The sequence below is a fragment of the Oncorhynchus mykiss genome, chromosome 17, assembly GCF_013265735.2.
Source record: "Oncorhynchus mykiss isolate Arlee chromosome 17, USDA_OmykA_1.1, whole genome shotgun sequence".
NCBI lineage: Eukaryota > Metazoa > Chordata > Actinopteri > Salmoniformes > Salmonidae > Oncorhynchus > Oncorhynchus mykiss.
The window spans coordinates 6,389,488-6,401,517 of record NC_048581.1 but is presented as its reverse complement, the minus strand read 5'-3'; the positions used below and the strand labels follow the sequence as shown (position 1 = coordinate 6,401,517).

General features: G+C 42.1%; 1 protein-coding gene across 1 annotated transcript; it reads right to left on the bottom strand.

Moving 5' to 3' along the window:
- Positions 1-1,447: 1,447 nt before the first annotated feature.
- On the bottom strand, positions 1,448-6,348 carry LOC110515087 (zinc finger protein 883). The gene is made up of 4 exons (XM_036947926.1): positions 5,833-6,348; positions 4,810-4,907; positions 4,502-4,676; positions 1,448-3,627 (listed from the first exon to the last, which is right to left on the bottom strand). The coding sequence occupies exons 1-4, from the start codon at positions 6,089-6,091 to the stop codon at positions 2,126-2,128; spliced, it is 2,034 nt and encodes a 677-aa protein (XP_036803821.1). The 5' UTR covers positions 6,092-6,348; the 3' UTR covers positions 1,448-2,125.
- Between the last annotated feature and the right edge of the window lie 5,682 nt (positions 6,349-12,030).

Genomic DNA, 12,030 nt, shown 5'->3' with positions numbered 1-12,030 from the left:
CTTGGGTTAATTACTCTGAAAAATAAGAACCTAACAATATTATCAGAGGGGTGTATTATGACATCAGATAGAACTACTCAGACATTTCAAATCAGGCTTCATCCACATCATGAAGGTGGATATTGATCCAACCATTTCAAAAGTAATGACCGGGCTGATGGAAACAGGATATGCCTGTACACTTTTATAAATGCTGACAGACGATTTGTCAGTTTGTTTGACATGGTGGGATCATTTTGTGTCAGTAAACATTTATAAGCAAGAAATGGAGGTGGAAACTCCTTTATGAGCAAATATTTATATAATAACCATCACATCTTAGTTAACTTGGAGTCACATGATGATATGTTGTGTGGTCCTCCCACTACGACTTGGGAACCCATGTCGTTTATTAGGCTACAGATGAAATAAGTTATGAACTTCACAGGGTGGTGAAAGTGCACGTGATGAGCTTGATGCTCCTTTCCAATACATTTTGATGGTCTTATTCTGGTGACATGATGATCGATGCTTGGCTGCCATTTGACAAATGAAATAATATCTCTCTTATCCATAATAATCACTGTAATCACCCGCTGCTGGCTACAGTGCACGGGGACAAGAGCGCGTTTTCTATATAACGCAACAGTTTTTTAAAACCATCAGTAGAGTTGAAAATGCGATGGAAACCCATTTAACTTGTATTTCTTATTTAGTCATGCAGAATGTAACAGCAAAAAAATACATAGCTTAGCTTATCTACTTGATAGAAACACTGACATACTTTAACAGTGTGTTTGATAGAAACACGGACATACTTTAAGTTGCACTGAAACTTAGCTGCTTATTCAAACCAGCCCACTGGGCTCAGACGTCAGTTCAACATCTAGTTTCTAGTTACATTCAACACAAAATGTCACCTGTCGTTAGATTTAGGTTCCCAGTTGGATGAAACACAAAATGTCAGCTGTCGTTAGATTTAGGTTCCCAGTTGGATGAAACACAAAATGTCAGCTGTCGTTAGATTTAGGTTCCCAGTTGGATGAAACACAAAATGTCACCTGTCGTTAGATTTAGGTTCCCAGTTGGATGAAACACAAAATGTCAGCTGTCGTTAGATTTAGGTTCCCAGTTGGATGAAACACAAAATGTCAGCTGTCGTTAGATTTAGGTTCCCAGTTGGATGAAACACAAAATGTCACCTGTCGTTAGATTTAGAAAAATTAATAAAAATACCTGATGTTGATGCGTTTTTAATCCAATCAGTTGTCGACACTGATCTGACATCATCACGTGGATTTGTTTTGTTGAAATGACGTGGAAACAATGTTTATTCAACCAGTGGGAGTAAATGTAAATGCCCCCAGGAAAGTCAAAAGAGGAACTCTTCATTTTGACAATAATGGAACAGCAATCCGTGGGAGAGTTGTGATGGATATTATAAAATAAGGATCTGCTGGAGTCCAAGTCAAACCAAGATTCTTTATTTCTGAGCTCAGAGAGAATAACAGAGTTACACAGCGCAGTGTAGACAGTCTGAATTCCTGAAGCATTGGGTGATGAGCACATATCTTTATAGTTTCCTGTTCCTGGGCGGGACCTTGTTCATACAAGGACACAGGTGCAAATTGGTTTGCAACACAGAATGATACTCCCAAGAACAGGAGATTATAATTGGACAGTTTCACAAGGTTAGTCACATACTCAGTTATGTGGACACACAAACAATTAACATTTTCCATTACAGAGTCTGAACATTTTCATTTCATTAAATCATCAGTGGGCCAATAATGCAAATGTCAACAATGGAACAAATGCATCACATCCAAATATCACTTGTTAATTAATCTGTGGTGCTGGAGGAATGACACCCAGATAAACACACACAGAGTTTAAAAAATGACAATTTAAACACATGGAACCTGATCTATCCTACATTGAAACTGACAACTCCATATTCAATTAATGTTTTCTAATAAAAACATACAAATATATGTTTGAGTATACTTGGTACAATTATTAATTTAATTTCATATGGTATAAACAAGTAAACCCATTCTCAGTCAACAATATAAGACAATGGGAGCACTGTGTATGTTCTCTGATGAATTTTAAGTCAATGTGATGTGAAATATCAATTTACACACTAGGATAAGTAATTATTTTCTCCTGTGTGGATTCTCACATGACGTTTAAGTGACTGTGATGAGCAATATGTTTTCCCACAGTCTGAGCACTTGTAAGATTTCTCCCCTGTGTGCAGTCTCACATGTTCTTTCAGATTTCCTAAATGGGTAAAACGCTTTGCACACTGGGAGCAATTGAAAGGCTTCTCCCCTGTATGTGTTCGCTCATGAGCTTTCAGATTTCTTAAGTGGCTAAAACTCTTTCCACACTGGGAGCAATGGAAAGGCTTCTCACCTGTGTGTGTTCGCTCATGAGTTTTCAGGTTTCCTACCTGGCTAAAACTCTTTCCACACTGGGAGCAATGGTGTGGCTTTGCTCCCGTGTGTATCCGCTTATGTCTTTTCATGTTAACTAACTGGCTAAAACTCTTTCCACAATGGGTGCAATGGAAAGGCTTCTCCCCTGTGTGTGTTCGCTCATGAGCTTTCAGGATTCCTGACTGGCTAAAACTCTCACCACACTGGGCACAATGGTATGGCTTCTCCCCTGTGTGTGTTCGCTCATGAGATTTCAGATTTCTTAAGTGGCTAAAACTCTTTCCACACTGGGAGCAATGGAAAGGCTTCTCACCTGTGTGTGTTCGCTCATGAGTTTTCAGGTTTCCTACCTGGCTAAAACTCTTTCCACACTGGGAGCAATGGTGTGGCTTTGCTCCCGTGTGTATCCGCTGATGTCTTTTCATGTTAACTAACTGGCTAAAACTCTTTCCACAATGGGTGCAATGGAAAGGCTTCTCCCCTGTGTGTGTTCGCTCATGATCTTTCAGGATTCCTGACTGGCTAAAACTCTCACCACACTGGGCACAATGGTATGGCTTCTCCTCCGTGTGTATTCGCTCATGAGTTTTGAGGGTGTCTAACCGCATAAAATTCTTTCCACACTGGGAGCAATGGAAAGGCTTCTCCCCTGTGTGTATTCGCTCATGAGCTTTCAGCTTTCCTGGCTGGCTAAACCTCTTTCCACACTGGGAGCAATGGTGTGGCTTTGCTCCCGTGTGTATCCGCTGATGTCTTTTCATGTTAACTAACTGGCTAAAACTCTTTCCACAATGGGTGCAATGGAAAGGCTTCTCCCCTGTGTGTGTTCGCTCATGAGATTTCAGATTTCTTAAGTGGCTAAAACTCTTTCCACACTGGAAGCAATGGAAAGGCTTCTCCCCTGTGTGTATTCTCTCATGAGTTTTCAGGTTTCCTACCTGGCTAAAACTCTTTCCACACTGGGAGCAATGGAAAGGCTTCTCCCCTGTATGTGTTCGCTCATGAGATTTCAGGGTGTCTAACCGTTTAAAACTCTTTCCACAGTGGGCGCAATGGTATGGCTGCTCCCCTGTGTACATTCGCTCATGAACTTTCAGGTTTCCTAACTTGATGAAACTCTTTCCAATCTGGGAGCAGAGGTGTCGTCTTGCTGGTTTGGACATCTCTATCTCTGGCTCTGGTTCCTCCGAGTTGTTTTTTTCTCCTGCCAAAGAGTGTTTATTTAAAGAGAGACCTGAATGAAACCTTAACATGATAAAACTGCCTTGTTATGAGATTTAAGTTCTCAAACATTTCAAAATTTAAAACAAAATGTGGTACAGCTTCCTGGTAATTAATGATATGTTTACATTACTTATTTTACTCATTCTGTTTTAGAACACAAAGAACTAGACAGTTCTACGACACTCAAGACACAGACATCACTGGATTCCTTTCATGCAGGTGATTGTATATATAACCTTTGCTGTACGATACAGAATGTGACTTTTTCGATACGCATGAAAGCTTTATTTCTCTCCGATTTTGTGCACAAATTTGTTTACGTCGCTTTGCCAAGATATTCCACACACCTGACAGGCATATCAAGAAGCTGATTAAGCAGCATGGTCATTACACAGGTGCACCTTGTGCCGGGGGAAATTAATCAGCATGGTTACCACAATGTTCTGCAGCAATACGCCATCACATCTGGTTTGAGCTTAGTAGTCACTATCATTTGTTTTTCAACAGGACAATGACCCATCACACCTACAGGCTGTGTAAGGGTTATTGGACCAAGAAGGAGAGTGATGGAGTGCTGCATCAGATGACCTGGCCTCCACAATCAACCGACCTCAACCCAATTGAGATGGTTTGGAATGAGTTGTACCGCAGAGTGAAGGAAAAGCAGCCAACAAGTGCTCAGCATATGTGGGAACTCCTTCAAGACGGTTGGAAAATCATTCCAGGTGAAGATGGTTGAGAGAATGCCAAGAGTGTGCAAAGCTGTATTTGTATTAGTCGGGGACAGCCCTATTGGGAACAGCTACCAGTGGGCAGATCTATTGTATTTGTTCAAACTAAACTACAGCACTTACTTTGATGTGTCAAATCTGATCCTTTCTTTTCTCCTCCTCTCACAGTTCCACTCAGCCCTGTTGTTTTCCTGCAGTCCACCAGCAGCACAGACAACCTCTTCATACCCAGCAGTAAGGAGCAACTAGGAGAGGCACAACACATGGACTCCAGGAGGGAGGAAGGGCTAGCGTTGTCCTGGTAACCATAAAGAGGGGACACAGATCATTATGGATGCTGATATCACTGTTGACAAAGTGCTTTACAGAAACCCAGCCCAGACCCAGACTCAGATAGAGCAAGCTGTATGCTAGACCAGATCAAGCTGTACCATCTGGTGTTCTGATCTGGAGAGACTCTTCTCTTCCTCGTCAGCATCAGGATGTTGTCGAGGCTCCCTAGAGGATCCACAATAGTCATGTCTCTCTCCTGTGTGATTGAGAACATCAAAGTCAACTTATGATTTTTTTATTGCAATCATAGGGTCTTACAAGAGCCATTAATATGTCTAAAAAGGACCTAAATTGGCCACTCAATTATGTTTTTTTATATATATATTGTTTGTGATGCAAATGCAAAAGGGTTGTTCCACGAAATGCATGCCTTTTTTTCACCCCTTTGATATTTTAAGTAGAAATGAAGCTCCAACAGTGAATTTTAAAAGCCTGTTATACCAAATTAAGTGCACTTTAATATAGACCACATGGAGAATTAAATACATCTAATTTAAAAGTCTCCCAAAAATATATGTACCAATGGCAGATTGACCCTTTAACAATTCCTACAGTACCTAAGAACATATTCAAGTGTAGAACTTCAGTAGAATGCCCCTTTAAAACCACACATTAGCTCAACAACGGCCTAGTTTGTGTCCCTGTTTAAGACAGTACTCACATTAGCTCAACAACGGCATAGTTTGTGTCCCTGTTTAAGACAGTACTCACATTAGCTCAGGTGGGTATAATTTGTGGAACGTTCCAACAGGAATCTGCTCCAAAAACTTCGTAAATAACAAGGCTGCCAACAAGCAACGCATACAGAGTCGTATAACAGTAGAATGAGATACCGGGTAGGGAGTGGGCTATTTTAAGACGTTTTACACTCACCACGTTAATCCACTCTGGTAGCCTACGGACAATCATTAAGAATAAACTACGTGGTGAGTTGATGCCTATTCGGCAGCTAGTTAGTTAGCTCGGTGAATTGATCATGCTACTTTGAATGCCGCGTTTGTTGGCAACCTTGTACTTTACGAAGTTTTTGGAATAGATTCCCGTTGGGACAACAAATTAAACCAACCCCATTAATTCAACAACAACATAGTTTGAGGCCCTGTTTATAAGACAGTACTCACTGGTGGTAATCGGAACTTCCGTCTCCTCCTCCTCTTTTATTGAGATAGCCTCCTCTTCCTCTTTTACACCAAAATGTTCTTCCTCTTCTTTCACTACATTCTCTTCTTTCAATGTTACGGCACCTTCTTCCTTTTTGATTCTGAAAGCTTCTACTTCCTCCTTTTCCACTCTGACAACCTCTTTCCCATCTTCCTCTTTCCCTGTAATATCATCCTCTTCTTCTTTCAATGTGATAGCCTCCTCTTCCTCCTTTATCATCCTGAAAACTTCTTCCTCTCCTTTCACCAGTTTCTTTCTACGTCTAGTTTAGTGACCTCATGCTCCGGGCGATTAGCCTCGTGCAGTATCAATGTAACATGTGCTAATTTAACAAGCAAATTACGTTTAAATGAACTAGTAGAAACGGAAACATAGTTGTGTTCTAAACACTAAGAGTAATATACACAAGATTACTTATTACACTATTACTTTCTTACTTACTTTACTTTGATTACTTATTATTATTATTACACTAGATTGGTCTAAAAAGCTTCAATATTTCAGTTTTATGTTCGATAGCAAATCACCGCGTCGGTTGTATCTGTAGCCTTTTGTCTGTCGAAGAAGCCTCCTGTTCCGTCCACTAGATTATACGTCACGCAAGAAGCATCACCTGAAATACTCACATCGTCATCTGCTGACTGGAGTGGGAAACGCAGATTGGAATAAAAATCTCCATTACAATGTTAATTCTGGCAAGCAATGTCATGAGAAGTAATTTAAAAACAACCAGATGTTATGTTTTCTCTTACAGACAATCCTTTCCTCCAGGGCTGACCTGCCCATTAGGCCCCAAGCCATGGCACGCCACTGCCCATTAGGCCCCAAGCCCACGGCACGCCACTGCCCATTAGGCCCCAAGCCCACGGCACGCCACTGCCCATTAGGCCCCAAGCCCATGGCACGCCACTGCCCGTTAGGCCCCAAGCCCACGGCATGCCACTGCCCGTTAGGCCCCAAGCCCAGGGCACGCCACTGCCCTTTAGGCCCCAAGCCCATGGCACGCCACTGCCCATTAGGCCCCAAGCCCATGGCACGCCACTGCCCATTAGGCCCCAAGCCCACGGCACGCCACTGCCCATTAGGCCCCAAGCCCACGGCACGCCACTGCCCGTTAGGCCCCAAGCCCACGGCACGCCACTGCCCATTAGGCCCCAAGCCCACGGCACGCCACTGCCCATTAGGCCCCAAGCCCACGGCACGCCACTCCCCATTAGACAGGATTAGGTGACAGATAGACAAGGGAGGTATATCCCCGAGCTAAATTGATCAGCAACACATATTAACACCTCACATAATGATGCCCAAAAACAATGCTAACTTCTCTCACCCAGCGGCATGTGGGATATTTATGTGAGTGTTGCTGTTGCCACATGAAGCAGTGCCCATTTTGTAAAAGGCAACATGGACAGATAGGACTCTACCTTGGTAGAGCACATGCCCCTTTGCCCTTCCAGTCTCTGAAGTGCCCTTTTGGGTGGTGGTATAATTTGTATTCATTTTTTCTCATCAGTTATTCTGAACCCACTGCCTGCAAGTCGTTGTTAAATTCTCCTCAGTGATTTGTATTTTCCTTCAACTTTCTGAAGAGGAAACAGCCAGGAAATGCCCCTGTCTGAGTGAGTTTGTCTACCACTACGTATAGCTGTTAGCGATGATGCTAATGATCCACTACGTATAGCTGTTAGCGATGATGCTAATGATCCACTATGTGTAGCTGTTAGCGATGATGCTAATGACAACCATCTTCTGGTTGATGGAAAAGCTTAATCCAAAAAAACCTTGTCAATTAAATGTGAACTACAAAGTAGTCTATGCCTCCCTGGCCTACCTGGCAGAATGATATCATGATTATTAGTAGTCTATGCCTCCCTGGCCTACCTGGCAGAATGATTTCATGATTATTAGTAGTCTATGCCTCCCTGGCCTACCTGGCAGAATGATATCATGATTATTAGTAGTCTATGCCTCCCTGGCCTACCTGGCAGAATGATATCATGATTATTTGCATCAATCCAGTTGTGATTTGTTCTGCCATCCAGGACCTCTATACCAGGCGGTGTCAGAGGAAGGCCCATAAAATAATCAGAGACTCCAGTCCCCCAAGTTATAGACTGTTTTCTCTGGTAGCGCACGGCAGGCGGTACCAGAGCACCAAGTCTAGGACCAAAAGGCTCCTCGACAGCACGGCAGGCGGTACCAGAGCACCAAGTCTAGGACCAAAAGGCTCCTCGACAGCACGGCAGGCGGTACCAGAGCACCAAGTCTAGGACCAAAAGGCTCCTCAACAGCTTCTACCCGCCAAGCCATTAGACTGCTGATCATTTCATAAAAAATCACCACCGGACAATTTACATGATATCATAGTCACCTATGCATAGTCACTTCACCCCCCCCACCACCATGTACAGATTACCTCAAGTAGCCTGTACCCCTGCACACTGACTCGGGTACCCCTGTATGTAGCCTCGTTATTGTTGTTCTTATTGTGCTACTTTTTATTTTAGTCTACTTGGTAAATATTTTCTTCTTCTTGAACTGCACTGTTGGTTGAGGGCTTGTAAGTAAGCATTTCACGGTAAAGTCTACACTTGTTGTATTCAGCATTTCACGGTAAAGTCAACACTTGTTGTATTCAGCATTTCACGGTAAAGTCTACCCTTGTTGTATTCAGCATTTCACTGTAAAGTCTACCCTTGTTGTATTCAACATTTCACGGCAAAGTCTACCCTTGTTGTATTCAGCATTTCACGGTTAAAGTCTACCCTTGTTGTATTCAGCATTTCACGGTAAAGTCTACCCTTGTTGTATTCAGCATTTCACGGTAAAGTCTACACTTGTTGTATTCAGCATTTCACGGTAAAGTCTACACTTGTTGTATTCAGCATTTCACTGTAAAGTCTACCCTTGTTGTATTCAGCATTTCACGGTAAAGTCTACACTTGTTGTATTCAGCATTTCACGGTAAGGTCTACACTTGTTGTATTCAGCATTTCACGGTAAAGTCTACCCTTGTTGTATTCAGCATTTCACGGTAAAGTCTACACTTGTTGTATTCAGCATTTCACGGTAAAGTCTACCCTTGTTGTATTCAGCATTTCACGGTAAAGTCTACACTTGTTGTATTCAGCATTTCACGGTAAGGTCTACACTTGTTGTATTCAGCATTTCACGGTAAAGTCTACCCTTGTTGTATTCAGCATTTCACGGTAAAGTCTACACTTGTTGTATTCAGCATTTCACGGTAAAGTCTACCCTTGTTGTATTCAGCATTTCACGGTGAAGTCTACACTTGTTGTATTCAGCATTTCACGGTAAAGTCTACCCTTGTTGTATTCAGCATTTCACGGTAAAGTCTACACTTGTTGTATTCAGCATTTCACGGTAAAGTCTACACTTGTTGTATTCAGCATTTCACGGTAAAGTCTACCCTTGTTGTATTCGGCGCATGTGGCAAATAAAGTTTGATTTGATTTGTGTTCCAGAGAACCAACCACAAACCGAGTAAGGCTCTTACTGGTGCCACTTTAATTAAAGGGTATCTACACCCCAAAGTAACATTTTCTTCGATTTTTCTCAGGAAAAAAAAAACGGTCAGCTGATGTGGTTTAAGTATTGTTGTGGACTTACATCCAATTGTGTAGTTTCTCTATTAACAGTGTTATTTTGAAAGAAAAACAGAACATGGACAAATCAGAAATCTGGAAAAACAAAACAGAGAAAATGGAATTTGAGAAAAAAACAAACGGCATTAGGTTAAAAATATAAAATGGATTTGATAGGGCCCAACATTTTCTCTCATTACTGGATTATCTAGGGATAGTGTAGAGTAACAGCTGTATCCTGAATTGACCTTTAACCTCCCTATTACTCAATACTTCTTCCACTGGATCAAGCTTCAGCCAAGTAGGATACATGATAGTGGCAACACATGGAGTTGGGCATTGTCAAGGGCAGGATACATGATAGTGACAGTGAAGTCCTATTACCAGTCAGATAGGAAGTAGCAGTGAAGTCCTATTACCAGTCAGATAGGAAGTAGCAGTGAAGTCCTATTACCAGTCAGGTAGGAAGTAGCAGTGTCAACACTGCCAAGTGGCTGAGATGTCCTCCACTGAGTCCACAGTCCTCTCCACCATAAACACCATCTGTTGTCTGCACACCTCTGACCACAGATCAGATCAAATGAAATGTTATTGGTCTCATACACATATTTATTGTACGTTCCACAAGTGTTTCCCCCTTGGTTTCCGAGTGGTCCCTGTTCTTCTCTCTCTAAATCACACTGTTAATAGAGAAACTACACAATTGGATGTAAGTCCACAACCATACTTAAACCACATCAGGAGACCATTTTTGAAGTCTGAGGAAAATCTGAAAATTTGATTTTTGGGTGTAGATACCCTTTAATTTAAGTGGCACCAGCAAGAGCCTTGCTCATCATTCTGCCAGGGAGGCATAGACTACTTTGTAGTTGACGTTTAATTGACAACGTTTTTGGGAAAGCTTTTCCATCAACTAGAAGATGGTTGTCATTAGCATCATCGCTAACAGCTACACATAGTGGATCATTAGCATCATCGCTAACAGCTACACATGGTGGATCATTAGCATCATCGCTAACAGCTACACATAGTGGATCATTAGCATCATCGCTAACAGCTACACATAGTGGTAGACAAATGCACTCAGGCGGGCATTTCCTGGCAGTTTCCTCTTCAGAACGTGAAGGAAACTACAAATAACTGAGGCTAATTTAACGACAACTTGCAGGCAGTGGGTTCAGAATAACTGATGAGAAAAAATGAATACAAACTATTCCACCACCCAAAATGATACTTTAGAGACTGGAAGGGTAAAGGGGCATCTTTCTCTACACAGGTAGAGACATATCTGTCCATGTTGCCTTTTACAAAATGGGCACTGCTTTATGTGGAAACACCAACACTCACATAAATAGCCCACATGCCGCTGGGTGAGAGAAGTTTTCATTGTTTTTGGGCATCATTATGTGAGGTGTTAATATTTGTTGTTAGCGATGAGCCTTGGTCAATTTAGCTAGGAATATGCCACCCTCGTCAATCTGTCACCTAATCCTGTCTAATGGGCAGGCCAGCCCCGGATTAAAGTATTGGCCGTAAGAAGTATGAGAAAACATAACATCTGGTTGTTTTTAGATGACTTCTTATGACATTGTTTGCCAGAATAAACGTAGTCATGGTGATTCCAATTTGCGTTACCCACTCCAGCCAGGAGATGGCGATGAGCGTCTTTCGGGTGATGCTTCTTGTGTGACGTATAATCGAGTGGACGGAACTGGAGGCTTCTTCAACAGCGACAAAAGGCTACTGATTTGACCAACGTGGTGGTGTGCTAGCAAACATAAAACCGATTCATTGAAGCGTTTTAGACCAATTTGTTGTATATTACTCTTAGTGTTTTGAACATACTTGTGTTTACTTATCTACTAGCTAATTTCAACGTAATTTGCTTGTGAAATTAGCAACATTGATACAGCATTTGGCTAATCTCCCGGAGCATAAACTCACTAAGCAAGACGGAGAAAGAAGCTTTCAGAATGAAAAAGGAGAAAGATGCCATAACATTGAAAGAAGAGAATGTAGTGAAGAAAGAGGAGGAAGAACATTTTGGAGTGAAAGAGGAAGAACATCATTTTGGAGTGAAAGAGGAGGCTATCTCAGTAAAAGAGGAGAAGAAAGACGTTTTGGGAGTGAAAAGGGAGGAGGAGGAGACTGAACATCCGATTTCCATCCGTGAGTACTGTCTTAAAAACAGGGGCACAAACGATGCCGTTGTTGAACTAATGTGTGTTTTTAAAGGGGCATTCTACTGAAGTTCTACACTTGACTATGTTGTTCAGTACTGTAGGAATTGTTGAAGGGGCAATCTGCCATTGGTACATATCTTTGTGGGACTTTTTAATTAGACGTATTGAATTCTCCATGTGGTCTATATTAAAGTGAACAACGGCGAGACAGCCTATATACCAAGTAACACCCCTACAAACCCCTACTCTCTCTGGCCAGATGTAACCCCACATCTATCTCACTTTCTCTCACCCCCCCCCCCCCTCATCCACGGGGCTGTAGTGCAGCAGGTTGAGAGCTGCACTACACATCACCAACAAACTAACATGG

Coding starts and splice junctions, on each gene's coding strand:
- LOC110515087 (XM_036947926.1), bottom strand. CDS start 6,091: ATGATAAAGGAGGAAGAGGAGGCTATCACATTGAAAGAAGAAGAGGAT. Junction 4,908..5,832: donor GGAAGTTCCGATTACCACCA/GTGAGTACTGTC, acceptor TCAATCACACAG/GAGAGAGACATGACTATTGT. Junction 4,677..4,809: donor CCAGATCAGAACACCAGATG/GTACAGCTTGAT, acceptor TATGGTTACCAG/GACAACGCTAGCCCTTCCTC.